General features: G+C 39.0%; 2 protein-coding genes across 2 annotated transcripts in view; both read left to right on the top strand.

The window, feature by feature from the left end:
• The window catches only part of plcxd3 (phosphatidylinositol-specific phospholipase C, X domain containing 3), a 24,498-nt gene extending 10,949 nt beyond the window's left edge, over positions 1 to 13,549 (top strand). Inside the window, exons 2-6 of the mRNA XM_014033334.1 lie at positions 4,851 to 5,107; positions 5,367 to 5,540; positions 6,929 to 7,104; positions 8,129 to 8,230; positions 11,074 to 13,549. Coding sequence (XP_013888788.1) covers positions 4,851 to 5,107; positions 5,367 to 5,540; positions 6,929 to 7,104; positions 8,129 to 8,230; positions 11,074 to 11,233 — 869 coding nt within the window. The 3' untranslated portion in view covers positions 11,234 to 13,549. The remainder of the gene's footprint in view (positions 1 to 4,850; positions 5,108 to 5,366; positions 5,541 to 6,928; positions 7,105 to 8,128; positions 8,231 to 11,073) is intronic.
• A 6,707-nt stretch (positions 13,550 to 20,256) lies between these two features.
• LOC106536136 (complement component C7) lies at positions 20,257 to 25,650 on the top strand. Its single transcript, XM_014033333.1, has 18 exons — positions 20,257 to 20,262; positions 20,383 to 20,438; positions 20,567 to 20,645; positions 20,741 to 20,882; positions 20,979 to 21,126; positions 21,229 to 21,367; positions 22,075 to 22,218; positions 22,317 to 22,560; positions 22,823 to 22,936; positions 23,025 to 23,191; positions 23,279 to 23,507; positions 23,590 to 23,764; positions 23,875 to 23,962; positions 24,297 to 24,426; positions 24,521 to 24,709; positions 24,844 to 24,943; positions 25,030 to 25,214; positions 25,312 to 25,650. The coding sequence occupies exons 1-18, from the start codon at positions 20,257 to 20,259 to the stop codon at positions 25,491 to 25,493; spliced, it is 2,517 nt and encodes an 838-aa protein (XP_013888787.1). The 3' UTR covers positions 25,494 to 25,650.
• The last annotated feature ends 803 nt before the right edge of the window (positions 25,651 to 26,453 follow it).

Raw genomic sequence — 26,453 nt, 5'->3', positions numbered from 1 at the left:
CCCTGAGGTCATAAATATGTTGGAGCATTAGGTATGTGCTGTTACAACGTGTATCCACCTCTTGAATTACTTTCAGTGGAGGCCGGCCCATCTGCTCCTGCACCTTAAAGGGATCCTTGATTAGTTGTAACATTAGACTTTATATGATAAACATATACTTTAACTGTAAAATAAAGACTGTAAAAATACTGTAGGATGTTCAGTTTTTATAATTTTTTAGGCAATTTTATAAGGAAATATAGCATGAGGGCTAGCACGAAGGCTAATAGGCTTTTCTACCTTCTCCTCTCTGTCAACGCTCTCTGGTTTCATTTAAAAGAGTCGATCATCAGATATTGTCCAAGATTAACCTTCAGGGTGGATATAGCTCGTTAGCAGCCTCGCGCCGATGACCTAGTTGATGTCATCATTTACCCAGAATGCTTTGTGTGTAAATAAAATGGCTCCGTCCATGTTAACATTTAATAAAAAATTACAAAACTAAATAGCCTACAGTATATTTACAGTCTTTATTTTACAGTTAAAATAAATGTTTATCAAATAAAGTTTAATGTTACAACAAATCGTGGATCCCTTTAAGATGTTGAAATTAAGTGTACACTTAAAAGGGTATTGGGTATTCATGACAATGTTATAATTTAAAACATAAAAGTGTTTAAGATGTATTTTCTGCAGTTGTTGTTTTCAACAATGGTTTTAAAATCCCAGTTTCTTTCAATGTAAATTTAGCGTAATGTAGGCATACAGTGAAAATAGGCAAAACAAAAGTTAATTGCCTCACAAATTGTTCTATTTATCCTTGTCTCAAAAAGCCAACTGTGTTTTATATCAATTTGAGTCTTTGACATCTGTTTATCAGGTCTTCTCATCAAGGCAAATTGATATTCATAAGTTGATCAAAAAGAATAAATAAATAACACTGTCATATTATAACTCTCAGTTCTTATAAATTTAGCAATAATATAAATAGAAAAATAATAAAACTTTTATTTACAGTGAAATATATTGTACTAATAATACGTTGCAACCACCCCCAAACAATGTTGCAACTGTCCCTGGCACCTGAGTCAGTTCTAACATCTAACTTTTTATTTTCAAATGGAAATAGTGAAGAATGTACATTCTTTATTCATCTAGTTTTGACTATTAACAGACAGATGTAAGTTTATTGTATTAAAATTTGGTTTGTCTAATTCAAACCATCTCTGAGTAACAGAGTCAAACGTAAAAAAATATGTTGCAACTGTCCCTGGTCTACCCTACCTGCATTCTTGAGTAAAAGTCCTCTAGTGAATCGTGATATCAATTCTCTTTTTTTTTATGCACGAACCTCTGAGCCCAAAACACACCATCAGATGTGGCTGCTGCAGCTGGTTAAGGTCACGCTGTGTTCCTCTCTGACCCCGGTGCTGTGCTCAGCCAGCAGTGATGCGGTCTGCTTCTCTGCCGCAGGATCCAGCTGTCCACCCTGCTTATGGTCACTCTTTGTGCCCACTGTAAGGACCTGGAACTGGTGTTTAGATAGTTGAAGGTCAGTTTGGGATATATGTCAGCGTGGTGGCAGAAGGTGGTGTTGGCGATGGTGGGAGGAGGGGGGTCGTTTGTCTGAAAAGTGATGAAACGCAGTGAAGAGACAGCAGCGATTTGCAGTGACAAGGACAGGGTGAGCTAATTGGTATAATTTGTGCACATCAACTATCTGAAGCGTGCACAACGGGACGACAACCTTTACATTTAACTGAGAGCGTAAACCTCAGGAGATGCTCAAGTTTCACCAAAGAATGCATTTGTTTTTTGACAAGCTAATAGTAGCTCCTATAGTTTGTTAGGTCTTTTGAAGGTCTTCTTTTTTCATTGAAGTCACTAAAATGTGGCGTTTCAAAGATTTAAACATTAAACTCTTCAGCGACAGATCCAGGAAGAAGAAAAAAAAACGGATTGTGAATTTGATTCTTTATACAAGTGGTTCCCAAAGTCCTGGTTAAGACTCAACTATGTGTTGCAAAACATCAAGTTGCTAACAAGAAAACTGGCATTTTTTGTTAACTGGTTTGTGAATTATGGTGCTAAAAAACACTGACTGTAAAATAACTGTGAGAAACATTTAAGCAACGTAACATCAGCTTTGTTTGTTCAATTGACTGTAAACAGGCATTTAGTCAGTTTTTCTCAGTTTATTTTTCTCTCATTTCAGTCAAAACCTCAACTACATTTATGACTCAGTCAAAATGGATGATTCTGTAATAACTGAATGGATGATTATATATTTTTGGCCTTTGTTCTCGGTGAAAATAAACAGAGAGTAAGTGGTTTATTATAAAATTATCAATAATAATTGATTACTGTTCTGTTGTTGATTTAAAATAAAAAGAGGAACGAACTTGGAATCATTTATCAGATGGTTCAATAACTTCTTGCTTATTTATTGAAACAACTGCAAATCTAGGAAACATGAAGCAATCACCTGGAGCTCAAAACGAGTTTTAGTGGCATTCTCAGGCATTTTATACTGAGTTGTAAAGACAGTTAATCWTACCTGAGCTTTGTGTGTTACATTTAGCTATGAGAAAGCATTTAATTTAACATAACTGTTTATTTTAGTCATTTTAATATGTTGAAGGGTGTGGCTGCATAAGGTTCAGAATCTTCAGAATTATCTACGAGACTTTTCCTCCATTTGGTTTAAGTTGCTTTGTTCAGGTTTTAGTTTTGTTGCATCTAATTTAGATCAGTGACTGACTGAAATATTCCACGTTTTTTACTTTCAAAACCTCCTGGTTTGATTTCACAATCATCTTCTGGGTCACTGTGCTTTTGTTTGTTGAAGCACTGTCTGGTCATTGTAGCATCGTTTAGATGAATCATATCTGACAACCTTTTATTTTAGATTTCATAATTCATCTGGCTGCTTCTGTTCTCTATGATTAATGAACACCATTAATCCAGTATTATTGAATTACTTTACTCTACACACATTTTACAGCTGCTATCAGATGATTTGAATTAAAAAGAAGTATTTGCCATATTTTTTCTTATTCTTCCAGGATCTTAGTTTCTTCCACCTGATCTTAATTAAATCTGCAAAAACAGAACTAGTCTGGCTTTTTTCAGATGTTTTTTGACTCCTGGATGTTTTATTCTATTAATGAGGCATACTTSGTGATGAATGTTTGCACCTTTGCTGAATTTTCAGTTCACCATCCTGCATTTTTTCTTTTCCACAAATATTTAGATTTTTGGAATGATAATAAAGATTCTTGTAACTGTCCATCACCTTTGTAAAGTCAGAGCAGACCTGCTTTTAACTTGAATATAAAGCATTATCTAAAATCTGAAGCACATAAAATCAATATAATGTCTGAAATTATAAGTCTATCACTTTACTTTTGAATCAAACATTTGTGGACAAACCATATGGACGGTTTCTCTTTCTAAACTAAAAGGAAAGTATACATTTTCATTTCACAAATAATTTTAGAGTCATGGCAACGAGAGAGAAAAAGAGCAAGACACATAATTTCAGTGAGATAAATAAGGGACAACACTGCAACGATCATTCATAAAGCAGTGTGAGCACTTTAAATGAACGTCTCCAGATTATACAGAGGAAGGAAGTCACAKCTATTTAATTTAAAAGAATTTCTAAAATCTGAGACAAAAATCAGAAATACAGATGTGCAACTGGGGTTTTATAATAAAATATGTTGTATGATAGAATAACCATCCATCAATACAGAATAATTACATAAAACCTTGTTTCTGTCTTCTATAAAGTAAAATTACTATATTTAAGACACGAGCTACATTCAGTAAAACTAGTAGTACTGTTTTGTCATCCATCCATCCATCCATCCATCCATCCATCCATAGGGACATTTTTATCAATGTAACATGCATGTTTTTGACCTATGAGAGGAAACCGGAATACCCCGAGAAAACCCACGGGTGCACAAGGAGATCATGCAAACTCCACCCAAAAAGGCCCCAGGCCAGAGTGATCCTGTGACCTAAAAAGAACATTCTTTTATTTTTTCACCAATAAGACTTATTGCCTTTATCAAGCTGATTATAAAGTATTTAACATTCTCAGAAAGAAAAAAAGGGCAATTAATTCTCAAACTTTAGATTGATTGATACATTGACCACAGATCATTTCAGTGGGTGGATTTTTGTTCTTGGTTTGATGGAGTCAAAAGGTTGTACTCTATTACAGATTTTTTTATGAATTCTAATATTTTCACATCAAATTCAGTGAAAAATCTTTCTTGGGGTTAAGTGTTCGTTAAAATCTAGGAAAAGCATAAAATTTTTAATAGTTCTCAGCAGCATGTTCTTTACTTTCATATCAATGTTATTAACTATTAAGCATTGTAAAACAGAATCACTATAACCAGAATCATTCATCTGGGGGAAAAAAGGCTTCAGTGTTTGGGGAAAAATATTTTAGATAAGAAATTTCATGTCAAACTGATGTTTTTGAATTAAAAGGGGAAATTGATTTCGTACATATTTTAATGCAGATTATCAACGAGCAAAGAACAAACTGCAATTCAAAAATAGCTAAACTAGAAAAAAGCTATTCAGTGCTAAATAAAAGTGAAAGGTGCAGCTCTGTTGTTTTCTTTTATTTCTGAGGAACATGATGGACAAAGAGTTGCTTCAGTCGCTTCAGTTCAAGTGGTCAGACTTCAATGTTTTCAGACTGTGCTCTTTCACTGATGCTGTTGTTCTGATACTTGTTTCCATGGTGCAGCGCTGTGCTCCTGAACTGACCCCTCGCTTTCATCAGAAATAAAACCTGCATTCGTCTGTACCTGCGTGCAAACTCAACATTTATTGTTCCCTTTCAGGTTCCCACGACTCCTTCAGTTTCTACATCGACGAGGCTTCTCCGGTGGGCCCCGAGCAGCCGGAGACGGTGCAGAACTTTGTTTCTGTTTTCGGCACGGTAGCCAAGAAGCTAATGAGAAAGTGGCTGGCTACGCAGACTATGAACTTCATCAGCCAGCTGGAGGCTGGAATCCGCTTCTTTGACCTGCGCATCTCCACCAAGCCTCGCGACCCCGACAACGAGCTGTTCTTCGCCCACGGGCTCTTCAGTGCCACGGTCAGCAGAGAGCACCCAGTCTTTGAATGTTTTTTAAAGGAATGACTGTTTAGTTATGCTTGTTGTTGCTAAGTGATGTTATTTCTTTTATGTAAAGCAGGCGGCAGCCTGTTGAACAGTTTGTTGAAGTGCAGATTGAGAGCTTGATCACGCAGCGTATTTTGAGTTCAAGTAGAAAAGCCACAGCTGTTCGTGCATCTAGATTTCAAAGCCGTTATGCCAGTGAAGTAATCATTAATCCAGGTGCGTTTGTGTCCAGGTACGAGAAGGCCTGGAGCAGATCAGTAGTTTCCTGTCAGCGCACGCCAAAGAAGTCGTTTTCCTGGATTTCAACCATTTCTACGGCGTGCAGAACCTGCACCATGAAAAACTGGTGGCCATGTTGAAGGAGGTGTTTGGGGAGAAACTCTGTCCAGTTGTTTTCGCTCAAGAGGTACAAACAGTTTGAACTTTTTCTCACTCCAAACAAGTTTTTTTTTTTTTTACGTAAAGCATTATAAAGTCAGTTTCACTTCTGTTTTTTTCCCTCTGTATGACCTTCCCATCCATTTCTTCCTTCTTTTTTTGCCCACTAACCCCTCCTTTCTGTGTACTTTATAACTGTATAGGGAGTAATCGGTCAAAAACTCATCAGCTCCTTTACAACTCACATGTCATCAGTCAAACATTATAGTTTTCCTTCAGTGGCTGCAGCTGAGAGAGGAAGAAGTAAACAGAAGCAAAAAAGCGAATGAGATATAAAGATTCATGAAAATAATGATTTTAGGAGCTGCAGGGACGTGTAAAGTGGTGTTTAATTTCAGAAAAAGCAAATGACTGGAATCCTTTTTTTCTCTCCCCACTGTTCCTAAATCCCATTTTCTTCCCCTCTGCCCCCCCCCCACTTCACCACATGTGGAAGACTTTGTAGTCCTTCATCCCTTTGTCGTCTTCTTATCTTACTTCCTCATTCRAACGAGCTTCAAAAAGAATTTTAATCTTGATTTCCACATTAAYTCAAACCATCTAAGACGTCATTTTTGCCCCTTCTTCAATCAAAAAAAACTTGGCTACAAACACCAATGCGRCACAAAAACAGAAAACTGTTGAATCATTTTGTGTTTGCTTAAATGACAAATGTGATGTTGGCATAATGMTGATACAAGCAAACAAAAAAAATTCTAGTCATTATAGAAGCAGTTTTATGCCAAAACGTGAAAGAATAAACTTCTGTACACATGCGAGTACAAAAACAACCTCCTCAAAAACAGAGATCTTACGTGATCTGGGCTCGACAAATGCAACATCCACTTTTGGAAAATGAACAGACAAAGACATGATCACAGTTTAAGCACAAAAATGCAGCGTTTATTTTGATGACTTTGCACTTTTTCATCAAGATAACGAAAAATTTATGCTGTCATTAAGACACAAATATTACACAACCTTTCTCTTTCTGTCACAGCATTAGTAATGTTTTCTTATTAGTTTCTTAAAATGTTTTTCTGTTTGAGCATTTTATTCCTTGTTTATGAGATAAGAGTTTTGAAGAAAGCTTATGAAAGGAGCCAAGTGCAGGCTGTAAAGTAAAAAAAACTAATAAGTACATACTTTTATCTCCTGCACACAAATAAACTAAAGCATATAATTGCAATAACCAAAACACGCCCAATAAAATGTAGTGCAGTGCTGAATTTAGCAAAGCACTGTCTCAGAATAATCCTCCCCCTACTGGATTTTGTAGATAACATCTTCGTGGTTGGATAGTTTTTCTTTTCYCAGAGCAGAAAGGTTTGAATTCCCACCACATACTGTAGCTGTCGCCTCTCTGTCCTCACTCAGGTGACTCTGAAGTATCTGTGGGAGAAGGAGTACCAGGTGCTTGTTTTCTACCACCACCCCATGGCGCTGGAGGTGCCCTTCCTGTGGCCGGGTCAGATGATGCCGGCTCCATGGGCAAACACCACCGACCCAGAGAAGTTGGTTCAGTTCCTGCAGGCGTCTGTAACTGATCGCAGGTTTGTTGGTACACAGATTATGAATGGGACAAAACTTTTCGGTTCTGTTAGAGTTCTGTTAAAAGGGGGTACAATGCAAAATTGGCTTTTTTTAGTTWATYTCATGTTATAAAGCTTATCCCTCATCAAAAGCAAACCCAGAGTGTTGCTTTGACTCAGTCATGCATGTTTAAGAAATCCTTGAATCTCCTGTGGTAGCCATGMGGAGCTGCCTAAACACTTGCTGGTACAAAGCARCGCCTATTTGTACAAAGCTCCTCCCTGGAGCTCAGTCCCCGYRCAAGCTCCCGCCCCACAGAGCACGTTAAGCATTGTTGTGAAMACTTGCTGAAGTGGGAGTGTCGGAAACGGTAGGAAGTTCTTAAAAAGACAAAGGCCAATTAGAAAGGATTTAGATGAACTATGATGCAAAGTCAAAATTATTTTTGATATATACAGAAAGTTTTAACAACTGAAGGTAACATAGTAACTTGGTTGTTGTATATAACTGAACAAAAATGCATAAAACCCCCCTTTAAAGTTAGTGGTGACSTGATACTTACACTGGTACCAGATTCGATACTCAATGGAATGTGTTGCAATTTACATTTCAAATAAAAAAGTTTGTCAGGTCCATGTTTAAAAAATGTATACAAGTTGACAGTTAAACTATCAAATCTGATGCTTTATATTTGATTTGATTGTCAGAGGAGCTGTAGAACTAAAAGAAAGCAGAGCCACCTTGTTGTAAATTAAAGAAATGTGTTTTTAAAGTCATTGTGTAATGTTTAATTCACTCAGGAAGTACTCTGTACCAGTCATTATTGGCGAATACTTATAGTTGTAATCGGTTTGAGGAAAAAATGGTATCAGAACATCCCTAAAGTTAAAGGTAAATGAAATAAGTAGTTTATTTTATGAAAATATAAAAAATTAAAAGTCTAGCATTCTTTGAAGGAATGCATTAATTAGGAGTCCTTGATTTAATGAAGTGAAAAAAATTCTAGGTCAAGAAAAAGTAAATGTTTGACCTGTTCCTTTGCAGGAGGAAGGGGACATTCTTCGTCTCTCAGGTGGTCCTGACGCCGAAGGCGAGCACTGTGATGAAGGGTGTGGCCAGTGGACTGAGGGAGACAATCACAGAAAGGTGCATACTCCTGATAGACACAGAAAAATGATCTTCCCCTTATCCTCATGCGCAGTTTAACATTCAACATGCAAATTCGGAGGTTTATCACCTACTATGGTGCAAAGCATTAGTCATCTAACCCACAGGCACTTCAAGACCAAAATTGTTGCAACACCTCAGGTGAATGAGGTTCCTAAAGTGACATTTTTTTTACACATTCGCCACAAGAACATTAACGAGAGCTCACAAAAGAAAACACGCCTGCTGCTGTGGCATTTAATAACATTTTCAAGATGCATGCTGGTTGCTGCTGGTGCCTCTAGGCGTTGGCGCTGACCTCGTTTTTAAGGTGTCCTCATTCATGTGTCCTCTGTCTTGCAGGGGTTTATTTATTTTTRTATCCCCGATTTACCCTCAACTTTATCTGTGTTTCACTCCCTCCTTGTATCACCAGTTTGTTAAAAGCCTCAGCGGTAAAACCATCAATTTTCCTGGCATGAATAATTAATTTGATAATTCCACCATCAGCCATTTTCACCAGGCGTTCAGCTACTTTGATGTAGGCATCCTTAAAAGTTCCCAAGCCTTCATTTTGCCACACAAACTGCCAGTCGTGGGCCTCGGTCGTACAAGGAACCAGGCAAGCATGAAGGGGAGACAACGGGGACAATTTTCTCTCATGTGAAACGTCATAAGGCCAGCATCTGCAGGGATGATGCTCTTCCCTGTTGCTCGCCTCACATGAACATGTCCGGAGAGTGTTCAGAGTGCCCTTCTCGCAGCCAGACGCCAGCTGTAAGAAGGACACAGCCAGACATCACATGCTGCGTCACAGAGATCTTTTATCACAGCGCGCCCTTCTCTGCGCTAATCCAGACGACCATAAATCATCCTGTCTTCTGCCGGTTTACGACCCCAATTCCAATCAAGTTAGGACTTTTCTTARAAACTATTTTTTGATTAACAATTAAAAATGTTTCAAATATTTAAAGCAAGAAGAAAAAAACTGGCAATTTTGAATATGATGGTAGGAACACATCTCAGTTTACCACTGTSATTGATTTCTTCTTCCTTTAACAACAGTCTATAAAAGTCTAAAACCTGAAGAGACCAGTTGCTGGAGTTTTTAAAGTGGATTGTTGTCCCYTTCTTACATGATGTTGGAAAATAGTTTATTTAACAGTCCTGGGTCTGTTTTGTCTGGTTGTTTATTTCATGATGCAATAAATGTTTTCATTTGCTGAGAGGGACTGCAGGCTGGCCATTTCAGCACCTGGACTTTTATTACAAAATCATGGATGCTGTATYTGGTTTAACATTTTCTTAAAGGGTTTTAGAAAACAACATTTTCTGGATATGAACATWTGTTGTTCTTAAAACTGTATATATTTTTTCTGCATTGATGTAATATGTATAAGCTCCCTATGCCATAGGCACTAATGCACCCTCATACCATCAGAGAGGCAGGCTTTTGAAGTGTGTGCTGATAATAAGGTGGATGGTCCCTCTGTACCTCCATATGGAGGATGTGGTGTCTGTGGTTTCCTATAAAGTATAGATGAAGGGATGAATATAGTCTTCCCAATTTTCTACTGAGTAAARTTACTCTCAAATCGTTCCACTACTTTTTTATAGACTGGGGATCAGTGGCGACTGGTGGATTTTTCTCCAGGTGGGGCTACAACTCCAAAATAGGCTCATCTCCAAAAGCAATCAAACGTACTAAGTTGTATCACAACAGTGTATTTATTAAACAAGTGAAAATAATAAAACAGCATTACAATGTCACGTAGTGTTTTTTTTTTTGTACATAAATTTTGCCCTTCTGTTACTGAGAAGAAAATTTCTTCATGACTCTAGTTAAAGTCGGGGATGTTTTAACCAGATTCTTCTTCTTTAGAGCATGGTCAGTGCAGTGATGTGATGTGTACCTGAGGAAAGTCTGGATTCTCTTCAGTGTTCAGCTCCTCTCAGATTCAGCTGTGGTCAGAGGAGATGTGATGAGAATCTTCAGCAGAGTCACAGTCTCTGAAGCTGTCCTGCAGATTGTTCTCCATGAAGAGCTGGTACAGAGCCACAGCACCACTGCAGCTGGGGATGCCCTGCCCATCTTTACTTCAGAGAGATTCAGCTTTTCTAGAATGCTCTTTTTATGTTACTGACCTGTTGTCAATTAAGCTAAAGCTTGAGTTAAAATTCAATACGATGTAAGACAGTGGGTTGATTATTATGTTATTTTGGACATCTTTTCCTGAACAAGTATAAATGAGCTGAAGACGCGGCAGGCCATAAATTATCATAATTCCTTCCTCCGCCCTCCCTCAGCTCCAAAAAGTATATAAACAACAATAATGGTGGTTGAATATTGTGTTTTCCCCCCACTCAACGATCAGTTTTTTTTTTGCGAAGCAAAAGCTTTTTTTTTGGTAACTATGGTGATGGGAAAAAATGGGAACATCAGCTGCATGCTCACATTCAATGGGCTCAAACCAGCTGCTCTTCTGGCTTGTTTAACAATGCTCTTCTAGCTGTTTTTTTTTTTTTAACCATGTAACTTACTTTTACATGCTTTTGTTGCCTTTTTGTTGTCTTGTTTGAGGTATATTGCTGCCATAAGTTCAAAACTACCCTACCCCCAAAAAAGGTGGTATTTCTTAGTTTAAAGATTTGATTTGTTRACTATATTCTACTGTTAACAAATTGTGGGTTTCTGAGATTTTCAGATCACTACATTTGGTTTTTAATTTACATTTTACACAACACCCCAGACTGCTCTGAACTGGAGTTGTAAAGTATTCTCATCTTTTGAACTCTTCTCACAAACACAAAATAAGTATCTGAACGCCTTGCTTTCTTCGCAGGGCGTTACCGGGCATGATGCAGTGGATCAGATCACAACGACCCGGGGAGAGCGGCATCAACATCATCACAGCGGATTTCGTCGAGCTGGGAGAATTCATCAGCGCCGTCATCAGTCTGAACTACCATCACCTGGAGGAAGACGACGATGACGCGACCTGAGAGCCCGACGCGGGGGGGTGTCAGAGAGCGCAGCTGCCGCCACAGTAGGCGGAGTGGTTGAGTCTGGGCTCTCACCCGTTTTCCTCTTTGGCATTTATTTCAGGAGGGAAGCTGCACACTTCCTTTCACTTTATTTAGGGCTATAGTGGACTGAGAAGAGAAATGTGAAAGCTGYTAAAAATAAAACGCTGATGTTGGGTTGGAGCACCATGAGAATGAGGTTTGTTTGTGTCCTGTTTTGGGGGTGGGGGGTATAAAAACTTTTTTTTTGTTTTCCAGGTTTGTTGCTCATTTCCCGCTGTAAAAAATCCCTGCTTTTCCCCACTGATCAAATGCACTGTTCAAACACAGGTTCCTTAGGGCATAACAACGCTACTAACTGTACCTTTAACACAAGTCTTAATATAGTGATAGTAACAGTTTGTTTGAGGATGTTTAAATAATTACTGTATGTGTAACTGAAATTATTGGCTGGTATATGTAGCTTGCTTTTCTCTGTCTGGTTTAGAAAATCAGTCCAAGTGCAGCCTTTTTTTATGTCCTTTTCAAACAATATGCATCCCCAGTCAAATCCCTGTGGGTGGTTTCTTTTTTTCTTTTCTTTTTAAACACCTCCAGCAGCTTGAATGCAGTGTGTGTTTAAAATGTGTTGTTGCAACGTGTTTATTTATTACACGAACAAGAAATAAACTACCCCCTCTTGTATTAATCTCCCATTGGGTTTTCACACAGTAAATGGCCTCTACTGAAGTCGGATTGCATTTGCCAGGCAGTCCTATGTGAAAGTGTGCATTGATTGATTTTAAGCATAGAGTCACTGATTCAAAACCACAAAAAGAAGAGAGAAAGCGAGAGTGCAGCTTGGCTAGCTGTTGGAAAAGCACCAACTGTGTTGTTACATACATGTTCTGTTCCTGCCCTTCACAACAACTCACATTTATGATGCATTTGAAAACACAAGACAAGCATCGGGCCTCGCTGTAGGAAATGCACTAAACGCGGCCAGCCATTTCTAATGGTTATTATGAAGCATTCATTGTACTATGTGGTGGTTTCTGAGTCGTGACAGCAAAGTGCGAAAATACGTTATATTTAGGCACAAGAGTGTAACCGTTTCAGTGTCTGTCTCTCCTTTGCTGGTAGCTTGCCCTCTCTGTGTTTATTTGGACTTGCCGCTCWAGTGCGGCGAATATGAGTCATCATGAGATGCACTGTTGTGTTGTGTCTTTGATAATAACAGGTGATAAAACTTCTTCATTTACTTCAAGTGTTAAAAGGGTCAGGGCGGGTCAGGGAGTGTAAATGTCACCATGTACAGATATAATCTAATTGTAGCTCTTTAATGGAGATATGTTTCTAAATCTCTGAACTGATCTTGTGTAAGTGCTGGAGCAGCACAATTCTGCACCCTTTATTCTTGTTTTTTTTATTTTTGGTGCTTTTATTTTATAAAATTTTACTGGTAATTTTGAGTTCATGAAGCATATTAAAATAAAACATGATTTTACTAATTATGCAGGAAAAATAAATCTTATATCTGTCAGTTATTCCCACTCCTTATGATTAATGTGGCATTTCTGTACAGAATGTATTCCTGCCAGGATGTTGTGGTCAAGTTTAATATTGTGCAGCCAAAATTCAAATAAATATAAAAATGTCAGCTCTRGGAGTTGGTGAATGTATGTGTTCTGTGAGTAACTGTGCCATTTCTAAACGTCTCCTCTGAGTGACTGAGTTGCAGCCTGAAAGTCATGTTTGTATTATAAGCTTCAACACCTTCTTCTATGTGATTCCATGACAAATGTTTTATATTGTGGAGCATTTCTACATTCTGCAATTGCAAATAGTGCATTGCCAACAACATGTAAATTCAGTTCTAACAAGTCATTCACATTTATACAAATTGTACCTTAAGTAAGTTGCCAAACTGCTCTCATTTTTTAAAATGTATTCTTCACTTGTGTGCATGAAAGAAAAGTTTCTACAAATAAATCCGTTGTCTATTTTGCGTATTGCTCTGAACAGCCTGTGTGCATCGAAAATAGAAATGTTCCTACCCTTTAAAACAAAACAACAAGAAAATCATTTCATTTTTGACTTGTTGCACTGCCACAACCTGTTCGCCCAAACCACATAAATATGAAGGCTGCAAATTGTGTTGTGTCTTTCTTGGTCCAAACTGTTGTCATTGCCCTTGTTATCTGATGTGAAAAGAGTCCTTTTGCTGTTGTGAAACTCCCAAACATTTTGCTCAAAATAAAGTGACTCTGTTCTACGTGGAAAACGCCCCATCAAATAAAGCTTCTATGCCTTTGAGTTGAAGTGTCATTGTTTGAAGAGATTCTCTTATGTCAAGTGGTCATTGGTTGATTAGTGCCTTGACTGTGGCAGGTATTATATAGCAGCATGTTCATTTAAAGTGCAAAAGTTATACCTTTTAGAGTTTGTACGGATCTTCAGACTTCAAGCTAGCCTGCAAGAAGCTATTTCAATGTCTGCAGATAAGAGCATGAAAAGCACTGGCGGRAACACCTGGGCTGATTTTACAAAGCTTGTTTAGTAGCATCAGGTGTTYAAAAGTGAAAACATTTGTTAGTAGTGAAGGACTCAGTATTTTTCATCTTGTTTTACAGCACAATAGACCATTTTGTAGTTTTGAGGGTGCGTAGCAGAGCTAAACRCTTTCAGGTCACAGGTCAAAACGCTGAGTTTTCTATGGAAAAGACAATGGAATTGTACAAATTCATCAAGCTCAAAAAGCAGATTTATAGCTATTTAAATCATGTAATTACATTTAAATTATTTGAATAATTTAATCTGTGATCTTTGAGAAAAGTTTAACACAAATCTGTTTGGTGCAAATACTGTACATTGGGTCTGTAACAGTGTCAATTTACTGGTTGAATTTGTTCAGTTTCAGTGGTGTTTCCAACGCAATCCAAGTATTTATACCACAAGATGTCAGAACTCTGCTGCATTGCACATGTGTTACTTTTTTAACTATGAAATGGCGTATTAAAGTGTATAGTCTGGTTACTTCTGAAGTGATGTTTTGTCAAATAGTTCAACAGTTAGTACATTATCAGACATCAGTTACAGAGCAAGGAGTATGGAAAAGGAAGCAAACGTCTTACTCCAGACAAGGCTAAGTGACCCTTTGTAAACAATATCCTACATTTTATTCTGTAGCTCCACTAATGATCTTAGTTGAAAGAGCTAAAGCTTAGTTTTAGACTGACAAGCTAATGGCTAATTTAAATGCAGCAAGGACCAGGCTGCCATCTTAAGACAACTCCAGTTTCAAAAACTCCTGAACAGGTACAGAGAAAGCATAGCACATCATGAATGAATGTTATTATATTTCTTTAATGCAAAAGTCACAGTAGTGTAAAAGTGCATGAACTAACATTTGCTACAAAAATGCTACAAAACTTTTGAGATTGGAGATGTTTTAAAATGGTGAGAGCCCACCTTGGTCTTGGCAAACTAACTGCTCAAAATTACACTTTATTTCCACATAATTTCCACAGAACGTCACTTAAAAAAGATCTGAACTATCCCTTTAACAAGTAAGGTGACTGTTAGGAGCAATTAGCAGAATTCTTCCCCAGAAGCCACCGACTGTGATGTGTTAATGGTGATAATCTAACACTAAAGCAGAATGAGTATCACTTTCTTTGTTTGCATGTTTTATAGTAGCTGAGAGAAATAGCTGCACTTTCAGTAATTTCTTTTTTTTTTCGAATCAAGAAGGTTCTTAAAAACATTAATTTGTGAGTTTTGTTGTTTTATTTTCTGTTTGATCAAATAACTGCAGGTCTTTAAATGAGCTGAACAAAGAAAACTTTCAAAAAAGCTCCGACACAGTTCTGCACAAATTGCCGTTTGTGGAAGAAACAAGAATGCAAATGCAGTCTTGTGTGTCTGAGAGCGTGTGGACGTTAGTGTCTGTCTCTGTCACGCACACAGCAGTGAAGAGGAGGTAAAGGTGTAGGAGGCAGAGATGGATGATGGCATTCAGACAGTTTAAAGAGGGGCAGTGGCGAGATGAGCAGTTTTATGAAAGTTTGGAGAGTGTGGAGGAGGAGGAGTGATTTTACCAGGCACTTCTGTTTCTGCTCTGAAGGTACATGTGTYCAGGGTGACAACTGAAATAGCTAAAAGAGTCATAAGAATTATAAAAGAGCCATAAGAATTATCACGAGAAAAGATTACAACCATCCATCAAATACATTATTTTGCAAACTGAAAATTTTGAAATTCCATGATTTGGTTGACTATAAAATTTTACTGTTTATGTACAAGACTCACAGAAACAAATTACCTTCCAACATTCAGGCAAATTTTGTTAAGAGAGACAGTTGTTATTATCTGAAGGGGATGGAAATGTTTGTGCAGCCATATTTTCATACTTGCTTGAGAGAAAGATGTACTTTAATCCAGTGTATAGGATTGTGGAATGGTCTGGAGGATGATCTTAAAAATGCCAGATCTATGTATATATTTAAAAGAGATAAAAGCTAGTTTTCTGAAGGTATATGAAAAAGTAAAATGCGAAGCTATATGAATTGTTGTTTGAGTTGATGTTTTTATTTTTATTTGTGTCATTTTGTAAATTACATTTTGTTTGAATATATTCTGGGGATAAAAGGGGCAGACATTATAAGATTTATACTTCCTCTTCTACCTTTCGTTTTATTTTGATTTTTGATTTGTGTATTTTCTTTTTTTTAATTGTACATAGTTATTTTTAATAAAATGAACATTTTTTAAATGAATTGAAACTGAAATGCCAACAAATGTGGTAAAGTTTGGTTTTGCATAAAGCAGTAAATTAACACAACAAAGGTGTATACAAGCTAACAGCAGGTCGAAATGACAAATGCTTGCGTCAGAGCAGGTGATGTGGCAAAGAGACAAAAAAAGTAGAGGCTCAGCAGTTGTTTAATTTACTCACCTAAAGATTCACAAATCAGAAGTCTTGTTTACCCACTGAAAATGGTCTGAGTTTAAGCTACAGATAGCGTGAGGAGCTACGTCATTCAGGGAGAACTTGGAGTAGATCTGTAGCTCCTTTGCATCAGAACAAGTCAGTTGAAATGATTCAGGCATCTGATTGGGATGCCCTCTGGAGGCCGCCCTGGCTCATTGGCCGCATCTCCAAGGTGTACCCCAGCCCAGATGGGCACATCCGGTCTGCTGACATCAACATAAAGGACAGAACTTACACTCGGCCAGTGGCGAAGATTGTGATCCTACCAGTTCTTGGCCGCCCTTTGGAAGTTTTCTGGGCAAATGCCACTGGGGAGAGACCTCAGGGCAGACCCAAAACTCACTGGAGYTTATAACTTAGCACAAATTAGTGTTTAATTTRCCTTTCAAATGGTGCCACATTTGTAAGGAACATGCATTTGTGGGATGAGCAGTAGAGTTGAGTATGAGGGTTGTGCACATGCAAAATTTACCAAATCTTTGACAAACAGCTTATTTTGCTGTGTTGTATTAGGATATTAGGTAAACCATCAAAGTAATAAACTTGATATGAACTTGGACAGCAAGGACAATACTGTTTCAAATACTYTGAGTGAGGGGATGGGTTTTCCAGYCGGGATGTACAAATACATTTATGAAGACATAAGCGTGCACAAAAAGCAGCAGAAACTCGTCTGTCTGAGCCCGACTCCATCGGGCCAAACTTCCAGGCAGATGGCGGTCAAAGATGACCCTCTGAATATCATCAGGCCACAGAGGCGGAACTAATAGAGGGCARGCTCTGGTGGCCTCCTGTCTGAACTGTTAGATGTGCTCTTCTAGCCCGGGGAGCTGGGGATTGGCTTGCTGTCGTACAGTTGCTGAGTCATTCAGCAGTGGGTGAAATTTTCAGAAATAAGAAGTCATTTTTGCATTCATTATCTCTGTCGGTGCAGAAAAATGTGATGCATGACTTCAATTCTGATTGTCAGAAACTTGCATCATGACTGGAGGTGACAGCATCCTCATATGGTTTCTTAGTATTTTTTTATTTTTTGAAATTTTAAAAGTTTAGTTTTTACAATATCATTATCAGTATTTAAGAWAGTAGATTATGCTTCTGAGCCTCTCTGGTAAGGCCTATTCATGGGTCCTGGAGAGGAGGGTCCGTTGGATAGTCGAATCTTGGATTCAGGAAGAGCAGTGTGGTTTTCGTCCTGGRCGTGAAACAGCGGACCACCTCTACACCCTCAGCAGGGTCCTGGAGGGTGCGTGGGAGTTCACCTAACCAGTCTACATGTGTTTTGTGATCTTGGAGAAGGCGTTCAACCATGTCCCTCGGAGACTCCTGTGGGGGGTACTCCATGAGTATGGGGTACCAGGTCCGTCGATATGGGCTGTTGAGTCTCTGTACGACCGGTGCCAGAGCTTGGTCCGCATTGCCGGTAGTAAGTCGGACTCGTTTCTGGTGAGAGTTGGACTCCGCCAAGGTTGCCCTTTTTCACCGATTCTGTTCATAACTTTTATGGACAGAATTTCTAGGCGCAGCCGAGGTGCAGAGGGGATCCTTTATGGTGACCTTAGGATCACATCTCTGGTTTTGCGGATGATGTGGCCCTATTGGCTTCATCAGATCCTGATCTCCAGCTCTCACTGGAGCGGTTCACYGRCSAGTGTGAAYRYGRRYGGATGAGGATCAGTGCCTCCAAATCTGAGACCATGGTCTTGAGCCAGAAAACGGTAGCATGCCGCTTCTGGGTCGGGGAGGAGGTCCTGCCCCAAGTGAAGGAGATTAAGTATCTCAGGGTCTTGTTTACGAATGAAGAAAGAATGGAGCAGGAGATCGACAGGTGGATTGGTGCTGTGTCTGCAGTGATACGAGCGCTGTACCGGTCTGTCGTGGTGAAGAGAGAGCTGAGCCAGAAGGCAAAGCTCTCGATTTATCAGTCGGTCTGCGTTCCTACCCTCATCTATGGTCACGAGCTTTGGGTAGTGACGAAAGAATGAGATCATGGATACAAGCGGCAGAAGTGAGTTTCCTCTGCAGGGTGTCTGGGCTCTCCCTTAGAGATAGGGTGAGAAGCTCAGTCATCTGGGAGGGACTCAGAGTAGAGCCGCTGCTCCTCCACGTCGAGAGGAGCCAGTTGAGGTGGCTCGGGCATCTGGTTAGGATGCCTCCTGGACGCCTCCCTGGTGAGGTGTTCCAGGCATGTCCCACTGGGAGGAGACCCAGAGGAAGACCCAGGACATGCTGGAGGGACTATGTTTCCCGGCTGACCTGGAAACACCTTGGGATTCCCCGGGACGAGCTGGCCCAAGTGGCTGGGGAGAGGGAAGTCTGGGTCTCTCTGCTTAGGATGTTACCCCCACGACCCGACCCCGAATAAGCGGCAGAAAACAGACAGACGGATGGATTATGCTCTTTTCAGTGAGCTAAGAATAAAAAACATAGTAAATATAAATAGATACACAACTCTGTCATTAGACAAATTCTTAAAAACTTTTGGAGTTAAACCAATTTCACAGATGGTTATTACAGCTCATCAACATTAGTCAATACAAAAAAGGCTTCAAATATGTCAATTTTACAGACATTAAGCTAAATGTGTCACAATATGTGTTTTTTTGTTTTCAAGATAATTTTTGTGGTGTTCATTTTTTGGTTCGTTGTTTTATTTTATTTTTTACCTGTTATYGACTGAGATTGTGTTTGCTTGCTTCTATTTGTGTTTCTAATGCCTTCTCTAATTCTGTTATTTTGTAGGAAACAAAAAATAGAAATTTCCACAGCTACTAATTAAACTATATAATTGTTCTTTTTTTCAATGTAACTAACTTCAAGTAAGGCTTTATGCTTATTTGATATCGTAAATCTGTAACAAAGTTGACAGAATTTGGGTCATGATTATTTGTAGAAATCTTATCTCTCCTGTGACAAAAAAAAAAGAAATAAATGTTTTTTAAATGCAACAATAAGTGTAGCTTTTTCAGCTGCCAGAAGAATGTGATGCCTCAACTGCAAATGCATCCATAATTGCAGAAAGTAGAGAGTAACACAGGCAAATATAGGAAATAAACAAAAACTTTCAAGTTGGACTGCTAGAGATGTCTACTGTTACATCACCACTTCAAAAGATTCAACATTTAATTTTACCACATTGAAGCGTTTCCATTTCTTACCTAAAATGTTCACATGTCAGGTCAAGACTGAATTTTGTTTCAGTTGTGGAGAGGATCTCAAATCTCTGTTGCCCCCCAGTGTTTGCTCAACTAAATCACAGCTCAGGTTCAACATTAAATGAACTCCAGCTCGTAGAACAAGAAAATTTGACAAAATATAAAATATAAAAGAGACAGCTACAAGGATTTAGAGGCTCATAATTACTGAGATGAAAAACTGTTGAAAGAACCTAARCTTAAGTTTTGAAAGTTTAATCCTGATTTACAAGACAGCCTTTTCCTTTCACACTAATACAGCGAGTTTTCTTTTCTTTTCTTGATCATCTGATATTGATGAATATCCGTTGTTTATTATTTTAAGTTAAGGACAGATCCGTTAATAATACAAGAGGTTTAACACCAAGTTCAGTGTTGTTGAGAAGCAATCTGTTGACTTTTAACCAGCCCACTTTTTTTTTCTAAAATGCATGGGAAAAAAACACATTTGTTATAACTTTTAACAGATAAGAAGAACCTTCCAAACCTTTTAGACAGCACTGAGGAGTCACAGATTAAAAACTGTTTCATTCTGGCTGCCTTCAACTCTTAAACAAACACAGAGTTTTCACTGAAGCATCTGCTTTCACTAAAACATCTGAGGCCAGAAACTTTCAGAATGACTCTTTGGACAAATATTTCAGCAAGAGCAGCTTAAAATTTATTTTCCTTTCTCTCCAAAAGAAACAACCCCCATACTCATGTATTGTTTTGTTCCTTTTTATATGATTTCCTTGGAAAAATAACTAATTCCATGAGGGTGTATTTCCAGTTTAGACACACCCCCCAGAGTGAAAATTCTGCACATTTCTGCTGTTTGTTTGACTTCAGCCACCATGAAGGCAAGTACATTTTGTTCTTTGCAGCAAAGAAATAGCAAATGCAAATTTTAGACATGTTGCAGTAATTTTCACTTTTCATGTTTGTAATGCTTGTTTCCTTTCACTTTTCTGTTTTCTCAGACTGTCACGCAAATCTGTGCAGCAGTTTTGCTGTTTGTCTTTTTCACGAGCAAAGTGTAAATCTGTTTTCTTGTCTCAAATAATGACTATGTAGATGTTAAAAACAATACAATGATTTTCATTGAATTACATTTATTTACTCCATATTTTTACTAATCACTTGATACAAAATGTGATTTCAAAGGGTATGCATTCAGAGAGTCCACTGCCAGTGGGGTCCCTTTGGCAGCTGGTCAGAATGTGATCCTTGCACCAAACGACAGGTATGGAAGATTTTGAGAAAATTAAGCCTGTTTGTAAACTTTGAAGTCTGTGTAATTATTTTATTTCAAATATTCTTGACTGTTGTTTGTTGCAGACAAGAAGCCGAGCCATGGTTTCCTACGCTCAGTTTGGTGGCAACTCCTGTGGTGGTGGGCGGACTGAGACCAGGACCTGTGAAACCACACAAGGCTGCCCTTTGGAGGACGGATGTGGAGATAGGTTTCGTTGTCGATCAGGTTATTAATCAAACTACTGCTTTGAATATTCCAAAAATATGAAAACAAAAAATGTAGAATAATAAGAGAGTTTTCTGTTTGCCTTTTGACCCYCAGGAAAGTGCATCAGCAAGTCCCTGCTGTGTAATGGAGATCAGGACTGTGAGGGAGATGGACTCGATGAACTACAATGTGACGATAAAAAGTACATTGTKTGTGCAGTTCCACCAAACCCACCACCCAACATTGAAATACTTGGATTTGGGTAATCGACAGTTCSTAACATAAACATGTTTGTATTTACCAGAGGTTTTACGCACCTGCTTTAATATCAATACCAAATCAGAGTTTTTTTTCTTTTTTGTAGGTTTGATGTGGTGACCGGAAKGACAAGGGGCACTGTCATCAACACAAAGAGCTTTGGAGGTCAGTGTCGACCCTTCTTCAGCGGCGTCTCCAACAGGCTCTATCGGCTGCCCCTCAGCACAATACAATACAACTTTTTGGTTTGTACACCCAAAATTATTACAATTCATTTCTGTGCTTTTTGTTTTTTGTGTTTGTACAAGTCAGATAAGATATTTTACTATTAAAACACACAGCTTTACTTAAACTTTCATCAGTAATGAAATTGGTGCATTCCTTGCTGCAATTCGGGGATCTGCTAATTGTTTCATTTGTAGTGATTGATGTCAGTGTGAGACCTTCAGTGTCTCGTCTTGTGAATCTGTCAGGGTTATATTATTTTTTGGTAGATGATTTAACCAATACACTCATATAAAAATTGTATTTAGTACAAACAATACTCAATAGTACTTCCTCTTTAACAAATGACCTTCTAAGTCCACTCTGACTGATCAGCTTATTGGTCAAAAATACTGGAATGTAGACAGCTGCATGTATTGTATCTTTCTGTGATTTATCTGGGGTGTGAGTTTAAATTGTCATATCCTAATTTACTGTGTATTATTAGTTTAAAGTGTTCCAGACTAGCTGTTGAGCAGACAATATTTAGRTGTGTCTCACAGAGAGCTTAACCTTTGACTTTTCAATATTCCAAAGTCTTTGCGTTCATTTTGGAAAACAAAAGAAAATAGGAGCTCTGAGAAAAAAGTCTATATAGATTCAGCATGGTAACATAGTACAGTTTAATTTACCCTATGTTGATTCTAAAGTGCCAAAAAATACATTACTGACTTTGCTGTATCCTCAGGTTAAAGTCCAGAATGACTTTAGTGATGAAATGTTCTCCAGTAAATGGCACTACGCCAAGGATATTGTCCAGAGAGAGACCGTTAAAGGAACTACAACAGGTTTTCGCAATTATGACTTCCACGAGACACAAGACACGACTCAGGCATGATTTCATTTTCACTTTGCAACTTTAATCAACAAATTTCACAAATGTATGTATATAATTAATTGAAATAAACACMCTTTCCTTATTTTCTTTAGACTCGCAGGCTTCTGGTGTTGAAGAACGAAGTCGAGATTGCTCAGTTCCAGAGTAACTCTCCCAAGTACCTCCCAATAGCTGAGGAGTTTTGGAAGGCACTGGCCAAACTCCCAGTWGTCTATGACTACTCAGCCTACAGGGAGATTTTGGAGAAATTTGGAACGCACTACGTATCTGAGGGAAGCCTGGGGGGCTTCTTTAAAGCCATTGTTTCGGTTGATGAAGAAACTCAAAAATACACATGTAAGACTTTATGTTCAGTCTTTGGTTTGTTTTTTTTCCAAATTAGATATCGCAGCAGGATCAATAGTGAAGATTAAATGATTTGTGTTGATTTTTGACTAACCCCACTTTGCAAAGACTAGTTTAAAAAGACCTCCTGTTGCATGTTTTTATTTGGCATTTAAATGTACCACAGACGTTTTAATCACACTTTAGAAAAATGTGATTACTCTCCTGCTCAATCTTGTCATTAACTTCTTGAACTGTTTTTTTCCCCTTTAAGCTCAAGAAGTCTTGGTACAACGTGAATGTGAAAGGACTAAACGCTGGGTCCTTTTCTTCCCTATTACAAAAGTGGATTGTATAAAGCGTGATGGTGGAGGCACATCAATCACTGGTACATTTTGGGTGCACATTTTAAATCACATTCGGTGTTTTTAAATCTCCCTCTCATTATACCCTCTTTTTAAATGTTTATGAAATAGGGTCTACCAGAAACAACAATGTGGCCAAAGTGCTTGTGGAGGGAGGTGGACTCTCACATATCGCAGCTCTGCAGGGAATGCAGCTCGACGATCAAAGCAAGAACTGGGAAATGTACTCGAACTGGGCCGACTCCATTCGATCATTTCCACATGTCGTAAAACAAAAGGTGGAGGGGAAAATGAAACGTTCTCCTACGTTAATTTGAAGGCGTCGTCTTTTCGCCACGACTTGACTCTGACTCTTGTTTCACCAGCTGCGACTGCTATCAGAACTGGTTAAAGAGGTTCAGTGTAGCGGGGCGAAGAAGCTCTACCTACGCAGGGCCATAGAGCAATACCTYGCAGAGAGCCACGCCTGCCACTGCCAGCCCTGCAGAAACAACGGCATGGCCGTCAGAGACGGAGACACGTGCAAATGCATCTGCAAGCCTGGCACAACCGGAGAGGCCTGTGAGGGTGGAACAGATGTACAAGGCCAACAGGGTGAGCACTGCCTTCAGTGAGTCTCATTTTAGTTACTTTTTAACAGCTTATTTTCTCTTCTCTTATAATCCAACTGATTAAGGAGTGATTGACGGTAGCTGGTCTTGTTGGTCTGCCTGGTCTCTGTGCTCCGGGGATCGAAAGTCACGCAGTCGATCCTGCTCCAATCCCTCGCCTCAGAACGGTGGACAGCACTGCATCGGAGAAGCAAACGAGTCGTCTCGCTGCGATGACGAGGAGGAGCTGCAGTACCTAAAGTCAGAGAGAAACGACACCGTTTGGAAATGTGTTAAATATGATTTATGAAAAAACGTTTTATTTTAAATCCCTGCTTTTACCATGTGCTATTTTGTATTACTTTTTTTAGAACCATGGAGCCTCAGTGCTTTGATGCCTCTCTTCCAGAACGTCAGAAATGTGACACTCCACCAAGTCTAATCAATGGCTACATCCTGGTAAGGAGAGAGACTAACTGCATATTGTGGTACAGTACAAATTAGTAAAGAACTACATATTTTAGCAGCTAAAATATTTAGTTTACAAAATGTGTTGTAGCCCCAATAAGGAAGTACTTTAATACATTTTTATTATTAATTTTTTGAAAGGTCATGTAGGTTTTGTGGCTCCAGGCAAAAATTGTTTCAGATGAATGAGGGAAAAATGTCTCTTTGGATTGTAAAAGTTGCAGACCCCTGTTTTAGCCTAACTCAACATTGAATTTGGATAAATGATTTGCTGCACCTAGTTTGTGAGTGCATTCTTCTGTATACATCCACACATCCTCCACAGAACCCTAAGGACCATTACTTTGTTGGTGATAAAGTTGAATACACTTGCACCGCTGGTTTCCATCTTCTTGGTAACGTCCTAGAATGCACCCCTGAACAGATCTGGTCTGCCAGTCCTGGTCTGTGTGCAGGTATACGTGCATTTACTTTTAAAATAAGATTTGTTATCCCAGAATGTATTATTTATTTATTTTTTTAAATGTGTTTATGTTTTTTTTTTCTCAGTTTCAGTGTGCAAACTTCCTTTACTCGCTGATGATGTCATAGGATTTCCTTTACAAGACGCTTACCACCTTGGGGAGACCATTTCRTTGTCGTGTCCAGAGGGGAAAGAGTTGCAGGGGGAAAGAACCTCTAGTTGTGACTCCAGTTTYCATTTTTCTCCAGACCCAGCAGAAGTTAGATGCATCCAAGGTATTAGTTTTCTCGGTTTGCAAAGATATTCACGATTCAGTGTGAATGACAGACGACTGTCACAGGCTTGTTTGTCATTGTGCTACAGTATATCAGTATGTGGTGCATGTGATTTGTTTGTGTCCGTCTCACAGGTGATACAAAACAGAAACCCATTTATCCTGAAGTACAATGTCAACCATGGGAGAAACCTTCCAGAGGAAGCTGCGTTTGCAAAACGCATACCGAYTGCAGGTCTGCTCATCACCAATGTGGTCATCAAATCGTTTTCAAAATGTTTGATTTGATTGTTTGTTTGTTTTTTTCCTTTTTGTCATCAGTTCCTCGCTGGAGTTGTGTGCCATGATTCCAGAAAACAGACGATTTGTTCCTCTGTCTGTGTGCAAAATGCATGCGTTGCAGTGCAAGGGGAAAATCCTCCAGATAYCAGAGTACAACCACTGCATATGGCCACAACGCAACACAACAGGCTGCAGCAGCTGCCACATGTGGGAGGACTGTGATGGTAGGACCGTTGAAGGGTATTAAGTGATCAATGATTGCATAAGATGTTTTCTTTTTTTAATTCACCCATCTCCTTCATCCTCATAATGTTTTGTTAGCTCAAAGCAATGAGTGTCGCTGTAAAGAATCTGCAAACTGCTCGACCCCTGGCTCAGACGTGTGCGTCCGTGTTGGCGAGGATGCGACGGCGGCCCCACAAACCATGAATGAGTGCGAAGCTGGACTTCGGCGATGTAAAGGAGAAAAGGTGTCGGTTGTTAACATTGTGTCGTGTTCCTGAAGAAGCTGGGGGAAAAGCTTTGACTGAAGTTTCACATATTTTACTTTTTGATTTAAATGAAGCATGAAAAGGAAGATTATTTGTCACACTTAAATCACATTTGTACCTGTTAAAACAGAACCAATATGTAGAAATAAAAGAAAGTACTTCAGTCTGATTCTTCACTTTGCAAATAACTCAAGAGATTCTCATCATTGTGTTGAACTATTACTTTTATTTATAATATTTGAGTTGATGGGTTGAAAACTTAGAGCTTGAAGTTGAATTTAAAAAAAAAAACCTCCCTTCAGATGAAGCTCTTGTTTTCAGGACTGAGATGTTTTTCTAGAGATTTTTTGTGCTCGCTGCAGCAGGCAGAACTTAGTCTGCCAAACAAACCCCTGCTGGTGAATTATTTTTTCCCCTGGCATGCTGCCCTCTCACAGTGTGAGTGCATGTGAGTAAGTATGTGTGAAGATTGCTTCACAATCACATCAGCATACTTATTGTAAGCAGACATTGCAGCCACTAAAAACCTTTAAAGGGGCAATATCATGTAAAATCAACTTTTTTGAGTTTTATATCATATTATAATGTTATACTCTCATTAAAAACACGCCCAAAGCCTTGCTTTGACTCATTCATGCATGTTTGAGAAATCCTGCAGCGTTTTTAGGCAGCCATGTTGAGGAGCAAAACGACAGGTGGGAACCAGGAACGCCCCTGGGACGTGTCTTTAAGCCGAACTTCCTCATCACGGAGCACACCTCCCCACCCCCCACCCCACAAACTCCGCCCATGACTCCTGCAGGCTCTTGGCAGTAACAGAGTAAAGTGAAATTGAAACTTAAAAATGTCTGCTGCCCTCAACACTACTTCTCACTCAGTGAAGCTCTTTTCAGATTCAAAATACCTTTGAGGAAATGTTTTTTCAGAGGCCAAGTGAACTGCATAATAGCGCCACCCCCACTCGCGCGCGAC

The sequence above is a fragment of the Austrofundulus limnaeus genome, unplaced genomic scaffold (genome assembly GCF_001266775.1).
Source record: "Austrofundulus limnaeus strain Quisiro unplaced genomic scaffold, Austrofundulus_limnaeus-1.0 Scaffold1700, whole genome shotgun sequence".
NCBI lineage: Eukaryota > Metazoa > Chordata > Actinopteri > Cyprinodontiformes > Rivulidae > Austrofundulus > Austrofundulus limnaeus.
This window is presented reverse-complemented; position numbering and strand designations above follow the sequence as displayed.